This window comes from Macaca nemestrina, chromosome 7 (genome assembly GCF_043159975.1).
Source record: "Macaca nemestrina isolate mMacNem1 chromosome 7, mMacNem.hap1, whole genome shotgun sequence".
NCBI lineage: Eukaryota > Metazoa > Chordata > Mammalia > Primates > Cercopithecidae > Macaca > Macaca nemestrina.
The window spans coordinates 126327439-126352705 of record NC_092131.1 but is presented as its reverse complement, the minus strand read 5'-3'; the positions used below and the strand labels follow the sequence as shown (position 1 = coordinate 126352705).

General features: G+C 55.4%; 3 protein-coding genes across 12 annotated transcripts in view; 1 reads left to right on the top strand and 2 right to left on the bottom strand.

Annotated features, from left to right (window-relative positions):
* The first annotated feature begins 49 nt into the window (after positions 1-49).
* LOC105490963 (complexin 3) lies at positions 50-4652 on the top strand. Its single transcript, XM_011756988.2, has 3 exons — positions 50-333; positions 1492-1579; positions 3529-4652. The coding sequence occupies exons 1-3, from the start codon at positions 170-172 to the stop codon at positions 3751-3753; spliced, it is 477 nt and encodes a 158-aa protein (XP_011755290.1). The 5' UTR covers positions 50-169; the 3' UTR covers positions 3754-4652.
* Positions 4653-9831: 5179 nt separating this feature from the next.
* LOC105490965 (unc-51 like kinase 3) lies at positions 9832-16835 on the bottom strand. Of its 8 annotated transcripts, none has more exons than XM_011756998.2 (16): positions 16678-16835; positions 15956-16096; positions 15750-15870; positions 15079-15183; positions 14175-14318; positions 13909-13991; positions 13235-13390; positions 12944-13049; positions 12693-12733; positions 12329-12431; positions 12125-12189; positions 11946-12024; positions 11832-11872; positions 11430-11477; positions 11082-11148; positions 9832-10959 (listed from the first exon to the last, which is right to left on the bottom strand). In XM_011756998.2, exons 1-16 carry the CDS (start codon positions 16777-16779, stop codon positions 10943-10945), a joined length of 1419 nt encoding a protein of 472 aa, XP_011755300.1. In that variant the 5' UTR covers positions 16780-16835; the 3' UTR covers positions 9832-10942. The 8 variants fall into 8 exon arrangements, 6 of the variants coding, with proteins under 6 accessions (XP_011755300.1, XP_070957101.1, XP_011755303.1 ...); XM_071101000.1 differs by having other exon boundaries at positions 15750-15793; positions 16709-16824; XM_011757001.3 differs by having other exon boundaries at positions 16709-16818.
* Positions 16836-17406: 571 nt separating this feature from the next.
* The window catches only part of LOC105490966 (secretory carrier membrane protein 2), a 32715-nt gene continuing 24854 nt past the window's right edge, over positions 17407-25267 (bottom strand). For 2 of the 3 annotated variants that reach the window (XM_011757004.2, XM_024795794.2), the window contains 3 exons: positions 23587-23688; positions 19126-19246; positions 17407-18878 (listed from right to left, as the gene is read on the bottom strand). In XM_011757004.2, the coding sequence (XP_011755306.2) occupies positions 18744-18878; positions 19126-19246; positions 23587-23688 (358 nt within the window). In that variant the 3' untranslated portion in view covers positions 17407-18743. The remainder of the gene's footprint in view (positions 18879-19125; positions 19247-23586; positions 23689-25267) is intronic. The other variant, XM_011757005.2, reaches the window with a different exon arrangement.

Genomic DNA, 25267 nt, shown 5'->3' with positions numbered 1-25267 from the left:
TGGGGAGGTGGGGGCGGGCCCGGGCGGGGGCGGGCGGCGGGCGGCGCCAAGCGTGGGGCGCGGGCCCGCGGCGGGAGCTGTCCGCAAGACCTAGTGCTGAAGTAGGCGCGGACGTGCCCGGTGCCTAGCGCGTGGTAGCAGGCGCCCAGTGCCCCAGCCGGCGAAGACCATGGCGTTTATGGTGAAGACCATGGTGGGCGGCCAGCTGAAGAACCTCACTGGGAGCCTGGGAGGCGGCGAGGACAAGGGGGATGGGGACAAGTCGGCAGCCGAAGCTCAGGGCATGAGCCGGGAGGAGTACGAGGAGTATCAGAAGCAACTGGTGGAAGAGAAGTGAGTGGGATCCCTTCTTGGCTCCAACGACCTCCCCCTCCCCAACCCCACAGCTGCTCAGTCCATCCCCGGGCCAGCCTCAGGTACCAATCCCCTCTCCCCTACCTTCCTAGACACGGTAAGAGACCGGGAGGTGTCCTCTACACTGCCCCCAGCCCCATCCCATCTCAAACCCAAAACCCCGCTCCAGCTTCATACTCTGGTCAAGGGGGAGTGGGGGAAGGGGCGACCGGAGTCTGGGACGAGGAGGGGGATGCACGTGCGTTTCTGACGAAACAATAATCCCTTAATCCGATCTGGTCCCAGCTGCCTGTGTCTTCCAACTGGGGCTCCTCTGAGCTTGAGGCTCTGAAAAAAGTGGTGCAGCCGAGGAGGCTCAGAGTCGCGGAGGCAGACCCTGAGATGGGGGCACTCACAGACATTGAGCCTACTTGTGTGCCTGCAGTGCTGGGACAGAGTTTGGGGCTGGATTCTGCTGCTAGGCTACTTGGGTTCAGAGCCTGGCTTTGCCTATTAGCTGGGTAACTTTAGGCAAGTTACTTAACCTTTCTGTGCCTCTGTTTCCTTTTCTGGAAAGTGGGGATGGTAATCATAATACGTGTCTTGTATATTTATGAAGATTAAATGCCAACGCATGTAAACTGTTTAGCAGCACCTGGCACATGATAAAGTCTCATAAATGATAGCTATTATTTCGCTTAATCCTGATACCAGTTTTGTGAGTTGCAAAACTTTATCCCCATTTTACAGAAGAGGAAGGTAAGTGACTTACCTAAGGATATACCTAAAATGGTAGTGGAGCTGGGGTGTGAACCCAAGTTTGTCCTGAATACTTTTCCCTACACGACATAGCTTCTCAGTGAGGGAACAACAGACCAAGTTGGAGGCCATGAGGGACAAATAATTAGGGTCTGCAGAGAGAGCTAGACAGACTGCCACCTTGGCCCCTAGTTCCATCCAGCAGCAGAGACAACAAAGGGCACTGTGATGGGGAGAGGCAGCAGAGACCTGGCTGTCCTGGTTGGAGTGCCTTTGCTACACACAGGGACCAATACAGCAGTGCTGCCAGGACTCAGAGACCCCTTCTGTCCCTCCCTCGAAGACTCCAACTCCCTTCTCTCTGCCCTCATGGTGACTCTGCCCCTGGTGACCCTGCAGGATGGAGCGGGATGCACAGTTCACACAGAGGAAGGCAGAGCGGGCCACACTGCGGAGCCACTTCCGAGACAAATACCGGCTACCCAAGGTAAGCTGGCCCCGGCTGCAAGGCACATCTGGGACCCTGAGCTCTGGGTTCTCAACTCCTTCGTCCCATTCTGGGCACCACAGCCCGCAGTTATAAGACTCACAGGGTGCTTGGTTAGATCCTTCCTTCTCATTCATTTGTTCATTTATTCATTCACTCACTCATAGTTAATCTGTGCCCACCAAGGGCCAGGGCTTTGTGCTGAGGGGACCCCAGTTCTCATGAAACTGACAGGTCTGTATTTCTGGAGCCAATCTAGGCCTCTTCTCTCCTCCACCCCCCGGTACCCCCACCAAGCCTAGGCCAGGCCTGGGCAGAGGAAGACACAGGGGAGGCAGAAAGCAGATTTGACTGCAGAAGTGAGTGCTCTGGGGGTTTCTGAACCTACTGGAGGGCAGAACTTACTTAAGGTGGGGGAGAGAAGCCCTGTGTGTGCCAAGTACTTGACCTTCATGTCCTCATCTAACCCCCAATAATGCTGCCAGGCAGCTATCACCCACAGCCACAAATGATGAAACTGAGGCTCAGAGAGATGGAGGGACTTGGCTAAGATCATACAGCCAGTGAGCCATGGAGCTGGGACCAGCCCTCAAGCTGGTGAATATGAGCCTGCCTTTGCTCCAGGGCCCCAGGCTGCTTTCCAGGGTATGGAGTCTGCCTGTAGAGAGCCAAGTATCCCCTTGGCTGGCCAAGCAGCCAGAGAGTATGTCTCAGGAGATCCCTGCCCCCATGCTCCCCTGAGCAGTGCAGCGCCAGATGGGCATGTAAGTGTGCTGCTCCTGTTGTCTAAGGAGGGGACTGAAGCACAAATCTCTCCCAGAATATCGCCCTAGTGCACCCAGAACTGTGCTGGACTCGGGAAAATAGCACAGGGCTATAGTGCTCCTGATTTTGATCTTCCACTTGAATTGAATGACCAAATATATGAACATCACATTCACTTATTCAACAAATATTTACTAAGTCCCCAGCTGCTTCTGACTGCCCACAGGCCACCAATTTTTTGGAAATCTCTCACGGGGAAAAACCGGTCCAGAAAGCCTGCCTCACTGCAAACTCTCCTGGAAATAAAGTCATTCCTCAGATACTTGTGCTAGGCATATAAGAGACACCTGCCATTAGGGAAGTCAGAGTTGAGCAGAAGAACCAAGACTTGGATGCAACTGAGTAGGACATGAGGCGCCCCCCAGAAGAACAGTGAAGGGCAATGGCCATCGTAGGTGCCATGCCAAAAAACACAGATGTTGGAATCAGTGACATAGGTTTGAATCTAGCTCCCCAACATCCTACCTGTGTAACCTTGGACAATTTAAGTTACTTAAGTTAGTTAAGTAACTTGAATTTAAAGTAAGTTACCTAAATCCTGTAAGCCTCAATTTCCTTATTTGTGAAGTGGGAGTAACAATACCTACCTACCTGACAGGGTCATTGTGAGAAGTAAAGGCACCCAGCTCAACATCTGCCATGTAATAGATGTAATAGATGTTTGATAAATGGTACCCATCACTATTTTTGGTTACACCCTTAAGCATAACAAGAGTCAAAACATGACTTAGCTGACTGTAACAGTGTGACTCATAAGTATTTTCATTTTGTCTTTACTCGCTGTGCTGGTCCTTCAGTATCTCAGAGTGAAATAAGGTAATATGAAAGGTCTCCATGTCCAAGCATCCAATGCTTGATCCTGGGATGTGGGGACTCAAGAATCTAGGGGGCCGGGCACGGTGGCTCACTCCTGTATTCCCAGCACTTTGGGAGGCCAAGGTGGGCATATCACTTGAGCCCAGGAGTTTGAGACCAGTGTGGGCAACATAGGGAGACCTCATCTCTACCAAAAAAAAAGAGAGAGAGAATCTAGGGGCCTGGAACCCAGACCAAGCCTCCTCCCTGTCCTCTCAACTCTGGGTTCTCACAGACTTCCACTCCACCCCACCCTCTCTTCCCTTCAGAACGAGACAGATGAGAGCCAGATCCAGATGGCAGGTGGAGACGTGGAGCTGCCCCGGGAGTTGGCCAAGATGATCGAGGAGGACACAGAGGAGGAGGAGGAGAAGGCCTCAGTCCTTGGGCAGCTGGCCAGCCTTCCTGGCTTGGACCTGGGCTCACTCAAGGACAAGGCCCAGGCCACACTGGGGGACCTCAAGCAATCAGCTGAGAAGTGTCACGTAATGTGACCACTTCCCCGGGGTTACCCACTGGGCTGGGCCCCCATGAGGGCTGAGTGTGTGTCAACTTCCAGAGACCCATACTCCATTTGGGGCTTTGTTTTCCTTGCCCCATCCTAGTTCCAAGACCTTTCCCATCCATGCCCCAACCCTATCTTCTGTTTTTTTCCTCTCTGCTGGGAGCAAAGCCCCCATCTTCACCTTACCCTTCAGGACCCTCCCCGCCAGCTCAGCCTGTGGAGGCCTCCCAAGATTGCAGGAATATGCCCATCCCTCTCTGGCCGTGGCCCCAAGTTCCTGCACACAGGAGCACCCACAGAAAGACACACACAGCACACAAAACCCCTAGCACGTTCAGAGACAGAAGCCACAGATGCATCCCGGCACACATAGACATGCACACACAGGCCAGCTCCCTTGCGTGTCCAGCCCCTCTAGACACCAACACTGAGATACTCTCAGAGAGCGCTTGGGCAGATACCCTGGGCAGACAGGAGGCCTGAGTTCTAGTCTCCACCTTTATTGTTCTTGAAAGCCCCTGCTCTCTCTGAGCCTTGTTTCATCACCTGTAAAATGGGAATGGCTGAATGATTTCTAAGGCTCTTTCTGGTTTAGACTTTCAGAGCCAAGCCCACACCCCTCCTTGGGCAGGGCAGCAGCTACCACCACAGCCTCCAGCGGCTGCCACTGTGGGCTCTGGGAGCCGAAGTGATGCTGTGTGAGAGGCAGAGTGCCAAGGATGAAGCTGGCACTGAACAGTAAGCGGCTCCAGGCCTTCTCTGGGCCCAGGGCCCAGCCAATTTCTGTTCTGTTCCTGTAGAACTTTCTCTGGATTCCATAGCTGGAATCTCCTCTCCTAGCTCAGTGAAAAATAAAAATCCCAAATGGTGTGCCTACCTTCCCACTTCTTACTGGCTTCCAGGAGTCTTGGAGTTCACAGCCCCCTGAGCCTGCCTTAAAGGGGTGTCCTCCACCCCACAACCTACAGCTTCACAGGAGGGAGGAGGCATCCAGTGCTAGGAGTGGAAGTGTCTCCAGCTCTGTTCTCTGGGGGCCCTGGGTGAAGGTGGGGTCTGGGGCCTATGAAATAGGTCTGGCTTTGAGGAGGATGGCGCAGCCTCATTATGTGGGGAAGATAGGACCTCTGGGGCATCACTGAGACCACAGGTGGGGCCAGGGCTGGACCGCAGCTGTCTTGGGTGCCTGTGCCTACAGCCCTCCTCACCCTGGAGATGGAAGATATGCAAAAAGAAAGAAGACAGGGCAACTGCATTCCAGCCCCACACTTGATGACTTTGAGCCTGTCCTTTCCCTCCTTGAGCCTGTCTTGCTTGTCCTCTGTAAAATGAAGAGTCCCCCCTCCCCAAAATAGTAATAATACATGTTTCAAACGGTGACCATTTATAAAGCATGTGACAAACTATCAATAAATGTAACTCATTCTTTTAAAAAAACGAAGAGCCCAGATCTTATCCTGCTCACCCATGGCAGGCGCTGAGGGGCAGGGGGCAGGGGAGGTTTCAGAAACCAGCCAGGAAGCTCCCCAAGCAGGTCACCCCCGGGGCCTGGGCAGGAGGAAGGTGCTACGGGGCCAACCCCAGGTGCCCCACCCCGAGGTCCAGGGCCCAGCCTGTGAGGAAGCCAGCCAAGGTTCACAGGCAGGAGCGGCCATCTGAGGGTTGGGTTTCAAGGGCAAAGTTTCCATGAGATCTGCTTTGTAAAATAAGAACAAAGCCCATCAAACCTGTATAGGAGGTCATGGGGGGCTGGAAGAGGGGAGACAGGGCAGGAAGAGACACAGGCCCAGCCCTGGAGTGTCCCCAGGGAATGGGCCTGGGCCTCTGAGCTACTCCTGGGCTGCTCCCGGGCCAGGGCCTCCTCCTGACCTTCTCAGAGCTGGAGGAGACCCAAGCCAGAGCCCCAAGCCGGGTAGGGGGGTCATGGGCTGCCTCCACAGCGTCAGCAGCAAGGCCCACGTCAGCACTCCACCCTCCGGGGCCTTCTGCCTAATGGGATTGGACAGACCCCTTCCCCCTCAGTGTTTTGCAGGGCTGAGAGGGAGAGGGCCGAGAGGGTGGTGGGCAGTGGGGGCTGGGAGATGTGTACTCCCTGAACCCTGTCAAAGCAAGGCTGGTTGGAACCTGGATTAAAGATCAGGAGCTGGATTAAAGAAAGGGAAACATTTGTTTCCCCTTCACCCTGGGAATGGAACCCCAAGAAACCTTGACTGGTTTGCACTACCCCTGGAATGGGGTGGAGGAGGCTGTGGGGCTCAGATAGAGATGGACAATGAGGGCAGGCTGAGGGGTCCCCAGCTCTGTTGGGCATGCCTGGCCTCCCTTCTTCCTTCCCCCTCCCCATCAGCCCTGTAATCTGGGTCTCTGTCAGTCTGCACCCCTCTCACCTGTGTGCCCTCACCCGCTGCCGCTCTGCTGACTCAGTGCCTGTCCTGTACCCACACGCAGCTGGGGGCTGACTTGGCCCAACTGGAGCTCCTCCTCTGCACCTGCCCCCAACTCCCAAGCCCTTGGGCCCTGAATACATCAACTACTACTGTCTTCCCAAGCTGTTCCTACCCTCTCCTATTTAGACAATCCAATGTCTAAATAGGATATTCACATATTTGTCCTGCGACTGGTCCACCCACCTGGTGTGATATGAGGGCCACAGAGTCATTTGCCACCAAAACTTCCCATTTCATCCTAGAACCCCATTAGTACCCTGCAGTTATGACTCTGATGTTTATGGCCTGCTCCTTCCTTCCCTTCCCTCCCTCCCTCCTTTTCTTTTCTTTTTTTTTTTGAGACGGAGTCTTGCTCTGTCACCCAGGCTGGAGTACAGTGAGGTGATCTCGGCTCACTGCAAGCTCCGCCTCCCGGGTTCACGCCATTCTCCTGCCTCAGCCTCCCTGGTAGCTGGGACTACAGGCGCCCGCCACCGCACCCGGCTAATTTTTTGCATTTTTAGTAGAGATGGGGTTTCACTGTGTTAGCCAGGATGGTCTCGATCTCCTGACCTCATGATCTGCCCACCCCGGCCTCCCAAAGTGCTGGGATTACAGGCGTGAGCCACCGTGCCTGGCCCCCTCCCTCCTTTTCTTTTCCCCTTTCCTTCCTCCTTCATACCCTTGTGGGCAGTGTGAGCATACAAAAAATGTTAAAAGGTAGTTAAGAGAGCCCCTCCAACTTCCCCAAACCCCTTCAGCAGGAGGGAAGAGGCAAAGATGATTGCCTGTCCCGCCACCTCTCACCCTCAGAGGCTCTGGTTCCACAATGCAAAAGATTTCAGGGAAACCCTGCCCAAGAAGCCTGCAGTCCCCCACTCCTACCTTCTACCCACCCGGACAGCTCAGGCCCAGTTGCCAGCAGAAAGAGGGTGCCAAGAAACAAGTGACTTTCCCAAGGCCAGTTGGTCCCCCAGGAGGAACTGGGGAGGGTGACCAGGGTTTGGAGCATGGAGGATCTCCTGTTCCCTCGACAGCCAGATGGTTCCTCCTCAGACATCAGAGGCCCCAGGCAGGCACTAAGGACACCTGGGACATGCTTGCTAGCTGAGCCGAGCTGCTGACATTGCCTGTTAACCCAGCTGACACTCAGCCGTGAGGCTGGGGCTTCTGTCCTCTATCCCACAGACCTGAGGTGGGGCTGGGGGTGTAGTCACAGGACCCACGGCCGTGCCTCCAACCCAGTGCCTGCCAGGCAGAGCTGTCCCCAGAGGCCATTTGAGGTTTGAGATCAAGGGAGCAGCAGCAGCACTGAGGCCTCAGCCTCATTCAGCAGGAGCTGCGCCTGCATGTGTGCTCATGAGCGTGTGTGTGGGGCCTGCGGGGGTTTATGAGCCTGCACACGGCTGTCTTGTGTCTGTGGGATCTGCTGTGTGTAGGTGCGGGGATGAGTTCCTCTAGGGAAGCTGTCATTGGTGTGCTCCTTCCCTCAGGCCCCAGCCTCGGCGTTGGGCCATTGCCCTTTCACGGAGGGCTGGGACAGCAACCTGGCCTCTGGGGACAAGAGCCCTTCTAGATGACCTTCCACAGGAACAAAGGTTCTATGTCCTTTCCCACATCCCAGGTAAAGAGGATAAAGAAGGGCCAGCTGGACACCTGGGTACCTCTATCTGCTCCTGAGGCCCATCTGTGTCTTCCAGGGCTGGCCCCGTGGGAGAAGGCTCGGGTGCTTCCCCTAGCTTGGCCCAGGGCTGGCTCTGTGCTTGGATGACTGGGATGGAGGTAGGAGGACAGGGCAGTCCCCTGAACGTTGCTGGGAGGTAGCCATCCTGCTTTGGGCACCTTCAGAGCGTTGAAAGTGAGAGGCGAAAACAACTCTGTCTCCTAAGAAGGAAAACATGACCTTTGGAAAGTGGATCTGCACGTTTCCTACAGGCTTCTGCTATTAGAAGCAAGCTCTGCCCCCAGTCGCCCCAGCCTCCTACTGGGCTGCCTCCCTGCTTGGCAGGCGGCTTGGACACAGGAGAAACCTAGAGGCCATCTAGATGTTTTATTCAAGGAGGGCCCCTTCCCAGAGGCTCCTCCAGCAGCCTCAGTCCCCGGGCCTTTCCGGTACTGAGTCCTCCCTGTGGGGGCCCACTGCTCTCCACACCTACTTGAATAAGAACTTCAGGCCTCTGTTCTCAGCCAGCCAATACAGTGATCACAAATAAGCAACTGGGGTTGATGGGCCAACCCTCACTCTATCACCCTTCAAGTCTCTCCTCTAGTCTTCCATCTTGTCTTACATTTCCACCCTTCCTCCCATCTTTTTTTTTTTTTTTGAGACGGAGTCTCACTCTGTCACCAGGCTGGAGTGCAGTGGCGCAATCTCGGCTCACTGCAACCTCTGCCTCCTGGGTTCAAGCGATTCTCCTGCCTCAGCCTCCCGAGTAGCTGGGACTACAAAAGCCTGCCACCACGACCGGCTAATTTTTGTATTTTCAGTAGAGACAGGGTTTCACCATGTTGCCCAGGCGGGTCTCCATCTCCTGACCTCGTGATCTGCCTGCCTTGGCCTTGCAAAGTGCTGGGATTACAGGTGTAAGCCACCATGCCCAACCCCTCCCATCTTCTCAATTCATCCACCCCACCAGGTCCATTCATTCCCCTCCTGTTCCCTCACTTTATATATTGAGGCTTTTTTGTCTGGCCCATTTCCAGAGATAATCTGAAGTACATTTCTCTCCCTACATCTGAAAGTCACATTTTATTGTATTCTTACTGTATGTCATGCCCATGTGCAATAGCTCATTACAAATTCCCATGGGGCCCTTATCCTCAACCTCACTTTATGAAGAAATAGGCTAATGGATGGATCCCAAACTTCAAGGCCAAGTAGCAGAGCCAGAATTCTAGCAGCTCCTCCTGCCCTCTGGGACACTGCTCCCCACTGCCCCCCGATGGCCACGCCAGGGGCTTCAGGGAGAATAGTTCCCAGGGTCTGTTCCCATCCAGGTATGGAAAATCCTGGGATGACTGAGCAACCCGCAGGGAATGGGTGTAAGTCTAAGGAACTGCTCCCCTGCTGGCAGCCAGGGGATGTGCTCCCCTCCTACTCCCAACAAGTGCTGATCAGATTGACACCTGGGGTGTGTGTGGGGTTGGGGGAAGGCCAGGGTACAGAGTCTGCTGGAAACGGAGCCTCTGGGGGCTGGGTGTGAGCATGATACCTTAAAAGATGCCCTTTCCCCCAGTCCAGCCCACTGCTCCCTCACTAGCCCAGGGTAAGAAGGGGTAGGAGGCCAAGAGATCCTGTCTGGGGTGAGACAGTGTGCAGTGTGGAGGGCAGAGCATTTTGGAAGACTGCACTCCTGGAGCTGAGCTGAGGAGCAAAGAGGGAAAAAGCCTTCCCAGCTCCCAGGCCTGTGCTCCTCTCCCCACTGGTCGCCTGGGTGTGGGCAGGAATGACCCTGGTCAGCCTTTCTCCTGGATCCCTGGGGGCTAAGGGCAGATGTGGCTATCATTCTCAGCATTCCCCTCCAACCTGTGACCTCCCCAACCCTACCTCAGCTTCCCCAGCTTTTGCTGCAGTCCTTCTTGCCCCAGCCTGTGGGCAGCGGCCCCCCCTCCTGTTGTTCTTAAGGCAAGAACAGATGCCCAAGTAGAGAAAATAATTTAATAGAGAAACAGTGAATTATACTCTTCACACCCAGCCTCCTGCAGGGAGGACAGACAACTCTTGCCCAAGGAGGCATTTAAGGGCAGAAGGGCTAGAAATCACCAACACCCGCTGATTATTTAAAAGAAACTCTCAAATACATTATTTTCCAGGTTAAATTCACTTTGTACTCATAAGTGCCCATGCTGTGGGCTGTGGAGGTATCAGCCCCATTGAAGAGATGGGGAGACCCAGGCCCACAAAGGGGAAGGGGTTTGCCCAGGGCTCCACAGCGGCAGAACAGGCCTAGAAGTGGGAAGCCTGGAGTGCATTGGGTCAGACCGTCTCCCTCTCCCAGGCTCAAATTCCAGCACAAGGCCCGCGCTGTGGCTAGTGTGGGGCCCAAAGAGGAACGGAGGTGGGAGAGATGAGGACCAAGGAACCTTCCTGAGTGCTCCCTAGGCCAGGGCAGGAACAAGAAATGGTCTTCTTAAATTTGCCCCACCCTGAAAGATACAACTTTCATGCTTGAAGGATTAATTTAAAGTACCGAGATGGCGGGCAGGTGTGAGTTCCCAGAAAGACTGGTGGGTTCTGTGGGGCTGAGTGCATACTGTGGGGTGGGTGGTCCCTGAGGGGTGCTGGAGTGCCCCCATTCCAGTGCAAGGAGGAGCTGAGTTGGAATAAGGGGTCCCGGGAAGGGCAGGCCAGGGGCACAGCTGCCTACTGGCAGGGCGAGGGCAAGCACAGAAGTGCCCTGCAGGGGCCCCTTGCCCTCTTCTCAGAGCAAAAAATGATAGACGGCTGCATGCTCCAAAACTGACAGGCACAGGATCCAGTAACCACCGAATAACAAACAAAGGTCTCATGAAAGAAGTGCTGTTCTCCCAGAGTCCTGCCCTCCCCTCCAGCATACAGCACAGCCATCAAACCGTCTGTGGGGTGCAGAGTAACCTGAGGGAGGCTGGGGACTCTGGAATGTGGGGGTCTCAGCACTGTCTATCCAAGAAGCCTGCTCGCCAGGGCTGCAGTGGGCCACTTCATTCTTGGCATCAGCCTGGGTTAGTACCCCTCTGCTCCAGATGGCTCACGTCTGTCCAATCATTCTTCTGGGGTCACTGTAGGGTACAAGCTATGGGGGGGGGAGGCAATGGGGGAGGGTCAGTCTCAGGTCTTTGGTAAGGGAGGCAGAACCCAGGGCCCCCAGCCCTCACCCCTCTTTGGATGGAGGATCGACCCCAGGGCAAGACTCACAGCTACGAACAGATTCCGACAGTCCCTCTTTGTCCAGGGTGTCAGCTTCCCAGCGAGATTCCCTCATCTGTGGGATGTGAAGGCAGCACAAGGGATGAGAGGCAGCCAGGAGGCAGACACACGAGCCACAGCGCACAGTGCTGAGCAAGAGAGAGAGTGAAGGACGGGGACACGAGCCACAGTGCACAGTGCTGAGCAAGAGAGAGAGTGAAGGGCAGATACAGGGACAGGGAGGCCTGCAGAGGAGGCGGGAGAGCAGACATACACCAGCAGGGTAGGGATGACAGCCACAAGCAGAGAGCAACAGAACCCACAGACCCTAGCCCCAGCGTGGCCCCATGTGCCCACCTTGACCTGCTCCTTCAGGTATTCAGCTCGGGCCATGAGGTTCTGAACCTGCCAAGGAAAGATACGCCCTTGGGTGTGGGGGAGAGTGGCGGGGGGTGGGGTTTCAAAGGGAACTCCTCCTCAACCCTGATGCTCTCTAGAACCCTCTGCCCCGTCAGAACAACTTGCCTCCTGAGTCCCTTATCTGCTCCTTCCTCCAGGAAGCCTTCCCAGACTTTTTGCTGCTGGGTTCCCAGATCCTCCACTGCCCTGTCTGAGTACCCCAGCCCTATGGTTTTGACTTGCAGACCTGGAACACCCTGAGAGTGGGACATTCCAGAGGAAACCCAAAGAGATCCCCACAGGTAAGAGCAAAGAAAGGGGAAGAGGAAGCCTCCCAACCCTCTCAAGCTCAGTGGGCACCTCAGTGTGAAGCAGCTCCCGCCTCCGGCCCGGGGGCTCCGCTGTAAAGAGAGGGCGTGTGGTGAGGGCAGGGCAGCCAGGGGCCCTCTGGGGGGCAGAAATGGGGGCCCTCACCTGCCAGCAGCAGCAGCAGCTCCCCCAGACTATGCTGGTACAGGTCCAGGGCATCCTGCTCCCCACCAGCAGCCTCCTCCTGCAGCCACAAGGACACCAGGCTGCTTAGGGTCATGGCCTGGATATCTCCCCACCCTGCCCCATCCTATCCCACCTAGACCCTTCTCACTGGCACAAACCTTGGCCATGGCAGCTGAAGCCACTTCCAGGGCAGCTAGGAGGCGTGGCTTGTCCCGGGCCATCTCTAGGATGAGAGGAAAGGCTCAGGGTGGGGGAAGCAACCTGCCTGTTCCCTGCAGGATGCCTCTCCCCACCCGCCTCCCCCTCAGGCTGTGGGGAGGTTTGCTGGGGCCCCTGGGGTCAGCCAGGAACCGGAAGTCTACCTCTGAGCAGATCTCGGGCAGAGGTCCCCTGCCTCAGCAGGGCCTGATTGGAGGAGGAGACGATGGCCTTGAGCTCCTCGGCCCGGGCCACGTACTGCCCCACCTGTAGCAGGGAAAGGGCCTGAGGAGGTGCTGTCTCACCCGCTGCCCTTGCCAGAACCCACCTCCAAGTTCTCCCTCTGCATTGTTAGTGACTGTCGCAAGCTATAAACATGTCGGGGCAAATGAGGCTGGCCTGACCCATTCCAAGCTCTGTGTTGCAGGAGAGGAAGTTCCAATTCTAAGACAGCCATTCCCCAGGGGCCCTGGGATCTCAGGGCCTTACCCCCTGCCCCCCCACTTCCTCATGGGGACTCTCACCCACCTTCGCCTTAATTGCCTCCTTCCGCTGGGCATCCGCCTCATCTGCAGAAAGTGAGGTCATATGAGGAGTCTGCGAGAACCCCTGCCCCACACCGAACCCTCTGGAATCCCTCCAAACACAATATTCCAGGTTTATGCTCTGCTTTATTGCCTACAACACTCTGGATAGAGAACTGGAATCCACCTATTGCAGCCACAGACGACTCCCATCCCTGCTGCACCCAGGGGCTTCAGGCATGGCCTGGGACTCACAGTGCAGGGCAGGTACGAAGAAGTCCAGAGCCTTGCAGTAGAGCGATAAGGCGGCCGCTGCATCCCCCTCCTGGTCTTTCTTCACAGCCTGCACCACCAGGGTGGTCTAGGGGATGGGCAGATCAGGGGTCAGGTCCACCTCCCTACCCTCCCACGCTCACCAAGATGGGAGATCAGCTCCCCTGAGCCCACCCTCTGTCTCTGTTGGGCGAGTCACCTATTCACCACCAAAGAGGTCAACGAGACCTTCAGCCCACCCTCAGCCCACCCCAGCCCCATCCGCCTGCTCACTGCTCGATCCAGACTCTCCCTACTGGGCATGTGCTCCAGGTCCACCCAGGGGTGCGCAAAGAAGTCCTGGAAGGAGATGCGACGGCTGGGGTCCCGCTCCAGGAGCCGCTGCAGTAGGTCCCGGCAGTCTCGGGAGAGCAGGGGTCGCAGGGGGAGCTGTAGGGAAGGGAATGGCAGGGACAGATCACACTGGGCTCCAGCCCCTCAACCTCTAGCCCAGGGGTCGGCGAGGAACCCGAGGTATGCGTTGGACAGGTGGGGAACCTCAAACCGAGGAGGAACAGGTGGGTCAAGATGATGGAGCCAGTGAGGAGCCAGGCCTCCATCCCTGGGCTCCTGGCGCACCCTCGCTGGAGCCCTGAGCTGAGCTAGAATTGTGTTTCTGGGTCCTTATTTCCCTCCCTGGACTATGTTCCTGGGAAGGCTGGGTCTGGCTCTGCTTTGGCTTTCTCCCCACAAGGTCCTGCAAAATAGGCACTGTGCTGCCTGCTGTGGGCTGACCTAAGTCCCTGGGACAGCCCGGCACCTCGACTTCCAGTCTAGAGCATGCCCCTCCACTACAAAGGCAGCCTGGAGCCCACACTCCAGTCTCTGCAGGTGAGAGCGAGGTGTAAACCCTCAGGGCCCTGACTCCCTCTGCCCCCCAATGCTTGCTAAGGGCCTGCTAGACCCACCTCGATGACCCGGTTGCTACGGATCTTCTCTTCCAGCTCCAAGAACGACCTGGAGGCAAAGGGGGGCTGCCCGAAGAGGGCTTCTGTGGAAGGGAGGCAGAGCGGAGGCTGGGAGGGAATAGGTCAAGCCTGGCCTGAAGCCCCTCAGCAGGGGTCGTGGGCCAGCAGTGAGTTTTCATCAGAACCCTTCAGGAGTGGCCCAGAGAGGCCTTGCCTGAGGAAACACTGTAGGCCTCAGCGTGAGAAGCAGGGAAAAGAGGTCTCACCATACAGGATGACCCCGACGGACCAGAGGTCTACGCGGGCGTCATACTGCCGCTGGCACACCATCTCGGGGGCCATGTAGAGTGGGGAGCCACGGAGCACGTGCTTCTCATCCCACGGGGACATGTGCTGTGCGAAACCAAAGTCTGCAGGCAAGAGGTGAGGCAGCAGGGTTTGAATTCCAGCTGCTTCCACTCCTGGCTTGTAAAGCCTCACCCCAGGCTCCTCTCCACCCTCCAGACCCGATCAACCCTATTTCCAAGCCTCTGCTCATCATTAACCTGGAACACCCTCTCATATCTGCCTCTGGGATGTAAAACCTACCCATCCTGCACAGCTCCCTTGGGCACCTTTTCCTAGGAAGCCCACCTGATCACACTAGCTACATGGATAAGCCCCCACCCTCTTACTGTCTCCAGGCTTAGGTTCTACCACAGTCTCTGGCCTCCAGTGTCAATTCTTGTCCAAATCTTATCAAGGGTCACCACCTCCTACTCCTGCACCACACACTCTCCTATGTGGCCACAGATGGAGTCACAGACTTGAGCCCCAATTCTGATGACAGACCAAGTCCTGTCCCTGACCACAGAGTGATCCCTGATGCTGGTCACACACTGAACCCCAGCACTGTTCCCAGACTGACCCTCAAACCTGGACACACAGTGAGTCCCAACTCTGGCCACAGACTGAGCCCTAACTCCACCCATTATGCTGCTGGACTTGAGCATGGGTAGCCTGAGAAAGGTTCTGCCTTTTGATGGCAGGGCCCAACCCCAGACTTCGCAGCCTGTTACTCTTTGAGGACTCTATAGAGGGCTCCATGAGAACTAGGGCTGCTGAGTGAGCCCAGGGAGAGGGAGGCCTCTGCACTCTCCAAACCTCATCCCTGCTGTTTCAGACACAGACCTGCCAGTTTTAGGTGGGGCTTCTCCAAGGAGCTCAGCAGAATGTTCTGTGGCTTCAGATCCAGATGAGAGATATTGCGTTCATGCAGGAACTGCAGGGCGCTAGCTGAGGAGTGGGACCCACAAAGAGACAGTTCAGAGCCCATTCCCGCCTGCCTCTTGCCTGCTCGGCTCACATCTGCCTCCTCAAGCCTACACAGCCCCAGTTCCTGCCTGGCTAGTCTAATGTTTTCCATATAAGCACCAAGATCCCACCACTTCTAGGAGTTTGCCACCCCACCCGAGTGCCCACCCTCCTCCCCTCTGCCCCTTCACAAGTCTCCCCGCCTCTCAGAAGCCTCTCTGGATGCCCCAGTCCTAGAGAATCTTGCTCTTTTCCTTGGCACAGCACTTGCATCCTACCTACAGGACTCTGCAATGTTCTACAAGGTCCTTATATTATGTTCTATGTATGGAAGCCTCAACACCCCACAGAGGGGGATTACTCCCTCATCTGTCCTACAGCATCCCTGAGCAAGGGTTGAGTGTATGAGATAAACAGGACCCTAAAATTTCAGACTGTGCAGGAGGCAGCTGCAATGTGTGCCAAGGCTCTAAGCCTGGCGGAGGGGTGGGATGGCGGGGGGCAGAGAACAAGGGACGGAGCGTCAGCCTGGGGTCACAGTCCTTTACCTAACTGCTGCATGAAGACACGCGCCACCTTCTCAGGCAGAATCCTGCGGGTATGGATGAAGCGAGACAGGTCACCCCCTGCGCAGAACTCCATGATGAGGTAGATATTGTCACTGTCCCACTGTGTTTAGAGGTAGAGAGGCAGCCTGAAGAGAGTGTCCCTTCTCCAGCTCCCTTTTGGCAGCGGCCCCGCCCAAGGCTCGCACCTGAAAGTCTTTCAGCTGCACAATGTGGGGGTGTCGAATGCCCTTGAGGATCTCAATCTCCGTCAGGAGGTTCTCCACCGATGCCTTGTTCAGACTTTTCTTGGCTACACACTTTATGGCTACCACCTCACGAGTGTCCTTCTGCGGGACAGGAGATTTGGGGGCTCTGCCTTGAGGAGGCCAGGACCTTGCCTGACTGGAAAGGCTCTGTCTGGTTCCCTCTGTCCCCCGACTCCGCCCCCTCCCCGGGTCTACCTACTGCACACCAGCAACGGGCTTCCCAGCTTTCCCTTGTGAGGTCAGTGAGGAATGTTGATTCTGGAGTCCTGGCTTCCCGACCCAGTCTCAGCCTGGTCTTCTCCAGCCCTCAGCTAGGTGATCCATTTCATTGCATTCTCGAGTGCTCCCAGCAGAGGCATGTCACTCAGAGTTCCAGAACCGCCCACTCTGCCTCCTAACTGGCTCCAGTCCCAGACTCCTCCCAGCCCACCAGGTAACCTGTTTTGAGCCTGTTCAGCCACTGACCCTGCAGGTGGGTGCAGGTGCGCCCTTTAAGACCTAAGCGTGGCGGTCGGCTCCAACCTCCGCCGAGGGTCTGGCTGGGGCGAAGCCGGCCTCCCGCCCCTAACTGTTCCCACACTGTCGCTAACCTCTCGGAGTCTCCCCAGCCGGCACCAGCCGGGCTAGCTCGGGCGGGCACGGGGCCACCGGCCGGCACCCACCTTGGCGTAGGCCTTGTACACCGTGGCGTACCTGCCGCTGCCCAGGCGCTCGGTGAGGATGAAGCCGTCCAGGCGCGGGGGGCCCCAACCGGGCCCCGCCATCCCGGCCGCCCGCGCCCGCGCAGGCGCTTCCTCGCTGCGGGCGGCGGTTCCGGCGGGTTGGGGGACGGGCCGAGCACGGGGCTGCTCCACGCTGCCCCCAGCGCCGCCCGCCGGAAATGCAGCGCGCATCGGAGACGCGGCTCCGCCCCGCTCCCGGTGCCCCTCCCCCGTCCCCACACCTCTCCGGGTCATGCGCCCGGCAACTTCCTGCAGGGCCCACGTGGGGACACAGAGGCCCCGCGAGCCTAGAAGTGAGCGGAGGACTGCTGGCGCGGTCTCCGGGGACTCCCAGCGGGCGCAGAGGCGTCTTGAGATCGCCCACGTGAGGACGCGGGCTCCAGAGGAGCGGACATGTGTGGGGGAGACGGCGTCCGGGAGGCCTCCAGGGCCCCTCCCCAGGACCCACAGCTCTGAAAGCAGAGGTACTGGAACGAGAAGGCCTCTTTGGAGGAGGCCGCGTTGGCTTCCCGGGCCTCCCAGTTGCTTTTCACTTTTCTGAGGAAGGGCCTTGAGGACCTATTTATTGCATCTTAACTGTGCCGGCTCTCCAATCTTAGCAGCAGCGCCCAGCCCCTAATCCTGTGGGCTGCCCCGTCCTCCCAAGTCCACCAGACATGTGGACCAGTGTTGTCTGAAAATGTCTTTTTATTTTTATTTAAGCACAAAATTGAGACGTAACATATACATTTGTACATAGAGGGGAAAAAATACCAGAAAGGAGTTTATAAAACCCCAACCGCTGCCAGTATCATTCAGTGGCTTGGGGCCTGCGGCTGCCTGGGGCCTAGAGCCGGAGGCTAGTTTTGTGGGAAGGCCCCCCAGTCCACACACCGGCTCGGCAGCCTGGGGGAACAGGGTGCTGGTTTTAAAGGTGGACTCCTAGTTGTCCATCACAGTGACACCCCCCACCGGGGTGTGAGCCAGACTCCACCGGGTATTAGGGGGCCCTCCAAGAGATGGCTCATCAGTTCCTGCTGAAGGATGCGGTTCTGGACTGGCTGGCCCTGCCCTTCCTGAAACTCTGGATGCCGCTGATGGGGAGCATGGGTAGGGCAGGTGGCATCTGAGGCAGAGGCAAAGGCAGCCGTCCCTCAGGGGAGGGGAAGTCACAGTAAACAGGGCTAAACCAACCTCACCAGCACAGGCAGACCCTGCCCTCCTGGAAGACGCTGGGCAGGACAGCTTGGGGTCAGTGTCCTTGGTCCCTTCCCGTCCCCAAACCCCAGCTAACCGCATTGCACATTCAGAGTCTGAAGAGAGTAAGGCTCAGCAAGGGAGGGCTCCAGAGGGCTCAAAGTGCAGTCCCCTGCAGGAGGGTGCAGGGGGCTAAAGGGCTATGAATCCGTTTATGAGGAATGTGAGGCAGGGAAGAGCCGAAGGCAGCCAGTTTTCTCTGGATCCATTTATGAGGCAGGCAAGAACTTGAGGCAACCAGCCTTCTCTGGAAGCCTGGAGACCACTGGAGTGACCTGGAGAACAGATCTGTCCACCAGAGCCTGTGAGAGGCTTATCCCCAGCCGGGGCAGGAAGGGCTGGGCTGTGTCTGAGAAGCCAGATTCAGGCCAGGCCTGCAGGGTGGGGGAGTCAAGGCCCAGGACCCTGGCAGAAAACTCCAGCTGGGGTGGGCCCAGGTCAGCCTGTGATCCCAACTGTGTGGGGGTGTCTGTGTGTGCACAGGATGAAGAGAACTTCAGTCCCACTGCTTCCAGAGACAAAAGAATCCTATCAAACCATCACTAGAGAAGGAAAGAGAGCTTTGTTTTTTTTGTACATAGAGGGGGAAAAAAAGTCCCTGTCCCTCCCCTTCCAGGGAGAGCTGGTCGCTGAGGGAGGAGGAAGAGCCACAGCAAGACCCCTGCCAGGTCTGTGCTGGGCACAACCACCACCACATAAGGCACCCATGGAAAGTGCAGCTCAGAAGGCAGGCGAGAGAAAGGCTGAGGGGGAGAGAAGAGAGAGGAGGACTAATTCCCCTGGAAGGCTCCTTGGGCAGCAGATGAAGCAGCTCTGTGGAAGGTTCTGCTGCTGAAGATGCCCTGGGAAAACTCCTCCTGGGCCTGCTGGAAGCTGGCCCCTGTCCGGCGGTAGAGGGAGTGCACCTGGCGAAGAGGGGTGGGGTGAGAGGAGCCTGCCCTTTGGGCCCACCAGGAACCCAGCCATCCAGGACATACTCCCAAAGGGGTCACCAGAAGCCCGGCACTGCCTGACCCCCCACCCAGATCCCTGGAGAAAGGTGCTGGACCTTTGGGAGCCTAGGAGACCCAACTGCAGTGGTGAAGAACATCTCGTGGCAAAACAGTTGCCTGCCTCCTCCCATTTGCTGTCAGCCCTGCCCACACCACTCACCCGCTGCAGGAGGAAGACTGAGAGCACGGCACAGAGGGTGAAGAAGCCAGCCACCACCATCATGATGACTGATACGGCCAGGGACCCTTTCTTCAGTGTAGACAGGGCTGCAATCCAACCGCTATAAGGGAAGAAGAGGCCAGAGGGAGCAAAGTGGTAGTGGGCCCCAAGAGTCAGCATAAGGGGCTCTTCTCCAACTGGCCACTGTGTCCTGACCATCACCTTGGCATCTCCCCACAGCACAGGGAGCCCTATGAGCCAGAAGCCCTTGGCCTGTGAGGCCAGACCTCCATGAAGGCTGACGGGCCCACACTACCCCACTCACAAGGGGAATCTTCTGGTTATGTGAGGTCTGAAGGGGAGGATGTGGTTGCTGCCTTCACAGAGTCAGAAGTAGCACTGGGCTGGGTGCTGTGGCTCTTGCCTGTAATTCCAGCACTTTGGGAGGCTGAGGCAGGAGAATCACTTGAGCCCAGGAGTTCAAGACCAACCTGGGCAACAGAGGGAGGCCCTGTCTCCACAAAAAATTAAAAAAGGCCAGGTTCGTACCTGTAATCCCAGCACTTTGGGAGGCTGAGGCAGGCGGATCACTTGAGATCAGGAGACCAGCCTGGCCAACATGGTGAAACACTGTCTCTACTAAAAATACAAAAATTAGCTGCGCGTGGTTGCACACGCCTGCAATCCCAGCTACTCGGGAGGCCAAGGCAGGAGAATCACTTGAACCTGGAAGGTGCAGGTTGCAGTGAGCCGAGATCATGCCATTGCACTCCAGCCTGGGTGACAGGGCGAGACTCCGACTCAAAAAAAAAAAAAAATTAACTGGCTGTGGTCACACATACCTGTGGTCCCAGCTACTCGGGATGCTGAGGTGGGAGGATCACTTGAGCCTGTGAGGTTCAAGGCTGCAGTGAGCCGTGATCACGCCACTGCACTCTAGCCTGGGCAACAGAGTGAGACCCTGTCTCACAAAAAAAAAAAAAAAAAAGGGCCAGGCGCAGTGGCACACGCCTATAATCCCAGCACTTTGGGAGGCCAAGGCAGGCGGATCACGAGGTCAGGAGATTGAGACCATCCTGGCTGACACAGTGAAACCTCGTCTCTACTAAAAATACAAAAAATAAGCCAGGCGTGGTGGTGGCAGGTGTCTACATAGTTCCAGCTATTCAGGAAGCTGAGGCAGGAGAATGTTGTGAACACCTGGGAGGCGGTGCTTGCAGTGAGCAGAGATCGTGCCACTGCACTCTAGCCTGTGCAACAGAGACTCCATCTCAAAACACAATAATAATAAATAAATAAAGTAGCACTGGGCTGGGCCTTTTTCTGATGCTTTGCTGGTGGGGAGTATGGAAAGCGTGGCTGCTCACTCCTGAGGACCCACCTTCTTGGAAGGAGGATCACTGGCCAACTTGCTGTCACCTGTCTGAGCCCCATGTCCTCATCTGTAAAAGGGATATTCTCATATTTCTTGACATCAAAACTTACTACAAAGCTACAGTCACTAAAATAGTGTAGGACTGGCATAAAGATAGACATATAGATCAACAGATCAATGGAATAGAACTGCGATTCCAGAAATAAACCCATACACCTATGGTCAGTTAATTTTTCTTTTTCTTTCTTTTTTTTTTTTTTTTTTGAGATTGAGTCTTGCTCTGTAGCCCAGGCTAGAGAACAGTGGCATGATCTCGGCTCACTGCAACCTCCGCCTCCCAGGTTCAAGCAATTCTCCTGCCTCAGCCTCCCGAGTAGCTGGGATTATAGGCACCTGCCAATGCGTCCGGCTAATTTTTGTATTCTTTGTAGAGATGAGGTTTTGCCATGTTGGCCAGGCTGGTCTCAGACTCCTTCCTGACCTCAGGTAATCCACCCGTCTCGGCCTCCCAAAGTGCTGGGATTACAAGCATAAGCCACCGCGCCCGGCCGGTCAATTAATTTTTGACAAGGATGCCAAAACCACTCAAAGAGAAAGAATAGTCTCTTCAACCAATGGTACTGGAACAACGATATCTACATACAGAAAAATGAAGTTAAATACTTATTTCAACCATATACAAAAATTAATGTAGGCCAGGCACGGTGGTTCATGCCTGTAATCTCAGCATTTTGAGGGGCCAAGGCAGGAGGATAACTTCAGGCCAGAATTTGAGACCAGCTTCGGCTAGCAAGACCCTGTCTCTACAAAAAATTTTAAAAATTAGCCAGGCATAGTTGTGCATGCCTGTAGTCCTAGCTACTCAGGAGGCTGGGGCAGGAGGATCACTTGAACCCAGGAGTTCAAGGTGATAGTGAGCTATAATTTTGCCACCGCACTCCAGTCTGGGTGACACAGCAACACTTTTTTTTTTTTGAGATGATGTTTCACTCTTTTTGCCCAGGCTGCAGTACAGTGGCGCAATCTTGGCTCACTGCAACCTCCACCTCCCAGGTCCAAGCGATTCTCCTACCTCAGCCTCCAGAGCAGCTGGGATTACAGGCTCCCACCAAAACACCCGGCTAATTTTTTTGGTTTTTTTTTTTTTTCTTTTTTTTTTAGAGATGAAGGTTTGCCATGTTGGCCAGGCTGGTCCCGAACTCCTGACCTCAAGTGATCCACCTGCCTCGGCCTCCCAAAGTGCTGGGATTACAGGCGTGAGCCACCGCACCCAGCCAACTCAAGCCTTCTGATTCCCGTCATGAATCACAGTTTTTCTACCAGGGTCTGTCTTAGGTAATGAGTAATGAAATTGGGTCACTGGTCAAAAGGGACCAGATTAACAAGAGCAGGGCAAGAAGCATGAGGGGTGGTGGGAGGGCAGCGTGCAGTTGCTTGGAGGGTAAGGGGAGGCAGCCCTTCTCTCCCCACTGCTCTGGACTTGCCAGCTCTGCCGGAGGGAGGGGACCAAAATAGCACCGCCCTTCCAGGCTCAGGCTGTCAGCCAAGTGCCAGTCTGACCTTTCTGCAATGCTTCCTGTGCACTGGAGCAGAAAGGAAAACATCAGCCATCAGCTTTTCTTTTGAGGTTAATTTTGAGCTGAGGACTGAGGTATCCTGGAAACTCAAACCAGCTGTATGCTCAAAGAGGGCAGCCAGAAGAAGCCTGTCCAGGGGAGGTGAGGGACCTGTCTCCTTAAGTTACAAGGCATCTGAAAAAAGTCGCAGCCCAGTCTGCAAAGGCCTGGGCATCCATCAGCTTCCAGGAGGGTGTGGCAGGAGAAAAGGAAGAGGCTGCAATCCAGTGCAAGACACTGTCATGGTAGCCTAAAGAGTCAAACCAAGTTCACCCACAACACCCTAGAAAGTGGAGAGCAGGGAAAGATAGTGTCTTTTTATTTTAATATTTATTTTTTGATACAGGATCTCATTCTGTCACCCAGGCTGGCATCCAGTGGTGCAATCATGGCTCACTGCAGCCTCAACCTCCTGGGCTCAAGTGATCCTCCTGCTTGGGCCTCCCAAGTAGCTGGGACTATATAGGTGCATGCCACTGCACCAGGCTAATTTTTTTTTATTTTTGGTAGAGACAAGGTCTCCCTGTGTTTCCTAGTCTGGTCTCGAATTCCTGGGCTTGAACAATCTGCCTGCCTTGGCCTCCCGAAGTACTAGGATTCCAGGCATGAGCCACTGCGCCCGACCGATAATGTGTGTCTTTTGATGCCTTTAGTATCAAGGAGAAAAAAAAAGTGAGTGGCTACTGATAAAGAACTGGAAAGAAGGCCCAAAGCAGATCTGAGCTGGCCCACTCACCCACTCCCCGCCACGGGAAAAGCAGGGCACTGGCGGGGCTCTCTGGGAGCTAGAAAACAGGGCAAGAGGCCGGGCGCGGTGGCTCAAGCCTGTAATCCCAGCACTTTGGGAGGCCGAGACGGGCGGATCACGAGGTCAGGAGATCGAGACCATCCTGGCTAACACAGTGAAACCCCGTCTCTACTAAAAATACAAAAACTTAGCCGGGCGAGGTGGCAGGCGCCTGTAGTACCAGCTACTCGGGAGGCTGAGGCAGGAGAATGGCGTGAACCCGGGAGGCGGAGCTTGCAGTGAGCTGAGATCAGGCCACTGCACTCCAGCCTGGGTGACAGAGCGAGACTCCGTCTCAAAAAAAAAAAAAAAAAGGCCGGGCGCGGTGGCTCACGCCTGTAATCCCAGCACTTTGGGAGGCCGAGGCGGGCGGATCACAAGGTCAGGAGATCGAGACCACGGTGAAACCCCGTCTCTACTAAAAAAAAAATACAAAAAATTAGCCGGGCGCGGTTGTGGGCGCCTGTAGTCCCACCTACTCGGGAGGCTGAGGCAGGAGAATGGCGTGAACCTGGGAGGCGGAGCTTGCAGTGAGCTGAGATCGCGCCTCTGCACTCCAGCCTGGGCGACAGAGCGAGACTCCGTCTCAAAAAAAAAAAAAAAAAAAAAAAAAAGAAAACAGGGCAAGAGAGGCTGAGTCCCCTATCCAAAGCCTAATTCCCTCTGTGATGCCCAGGTCTCACCTGTCCCCCAGGCCAGGGATGCCAACCAATTGGATGATGTAGATCCCTATTTGACAAAAAAATACAAAGAAGAACACAAAGAAACTGAAAGAGTTGTCGGACCTGTGGAGAGAGAGAGAAATGAGAAGTCACAAGAGGGCTTGGGCCATGTTCCTCAGCATCCTTACTTGGTGTGACATCTCTTTTCTCTAGGAGCCAGGAGGCAGCATGGGCAAGAGACAGAGCTCCAGGGGCCCAGCCACACCATCCACAGGGACACACACACACATACCCCACCATAATCAAGAAGAGCTTGCCTTTCACTGCCTTCCAATTTAAGGGGTCAGTGCTTGACCCCTTCCTCAAAGAGCTGATAAAGTTGCTCCCCCAAAGGACAATATAAAGAGCCTAACGCTCCTGCAGTGAGCCAAGATCGTGCTACTGCACTCCAGCCTGGGCAACACAGTAAGACACTGTCTCAGAAAAATAAGTAAATTAAAAAATAAAGAGCCTAACACTCCATCTTCTGGAGTACTTGCGTTTCATAACAGGCAAGAAAAACTAAGCCAAAGGCATAAATCTCTAATAATAAAACCGCATGAGGCCAAGAATTTGAGACCAGCCTAGCCAACATGGCAAAACCCTGTCTCTACTAAAAACACAAAAATTAGCTGGGCATGGTGGTGTGTGCCTGTAATCCCAGCTACTTGGAAGGCTGAGACAGGAGACTCGAACCTGGGAGGTGGAGGTTGCAGTGAGCTGAGACTGTGCCATTGCACTCCAGCCTGGATGACAGAGAGAGATTCTGTCTCAAAAAAACAAAACAGGCGGGGCACGGTGGTTCACGCCTATAATCCCAGCACTTTGGGAGGCCAAGACAGGTGGATCACTTGAGGTCATGAGTTCAAGACCAGCCTGGTCAACATGGTGAAACCCCATTGCTACTAAAAATACAAAAATTAGCCAGGTGTGGTTGTGTGTGCCTGTAAGCCCAGCTACTCCAGAGGCTGAGGCAGGAGAATCACTTGAACCCAGGAGGGAGAGGTTGCAGTGAGCCGAGATCGCATCATTGCACTCCAGCCTGGGTGACAGAGTGAGACTCCCTCTCAAAACAAAAAAACAAAAACATGGCCGGGCGCGGTGGCTCAAGCCTGTAATCCCAGCACTTTGGGAGGCCGAGACGGGCGGATCACGAGGTCAGGAGATCGAGACCATCCTGGTTAATACGGTGAAACCCCGTCTCTACTAAAAAGTACAAAAAACTAGCCGGGCGAGTTGGCGGGCGCCTGTAGTCCCAGCTACTTGGGAGGCTGAGGCAGGAGAATGGCGTGAACCCGGGAGGCGGAGCTTGCAGTGAGCTGAGATCTGGCCACTGCACTCCAGCCTGGGCGACAGAGCGAGACTCCGTCTCAAAAAAAATAAAAACAAACAAAAAACCAAAAACAATAGAACTTAAGGATACGTAGTAACAAAGAACAATCAAAACAAAACAAAACCTGTACATCTGAGTGGAAGAAAAAAATATTTGGGGAATAGGGGACACCAGACAAAACTCTCTCAAGAGCTGAGGACTTCCATCTCTGTGTCCTTGAGGGCTAGAACAATGAGGGTTCAGGGCCTCCAATGGTACAGGGATGGTTCAGTCACTGCCCTATCCCCTCTTCCCAGGGCCTGCTGGGCTCCCAGCCCTGAAAGCATCAAC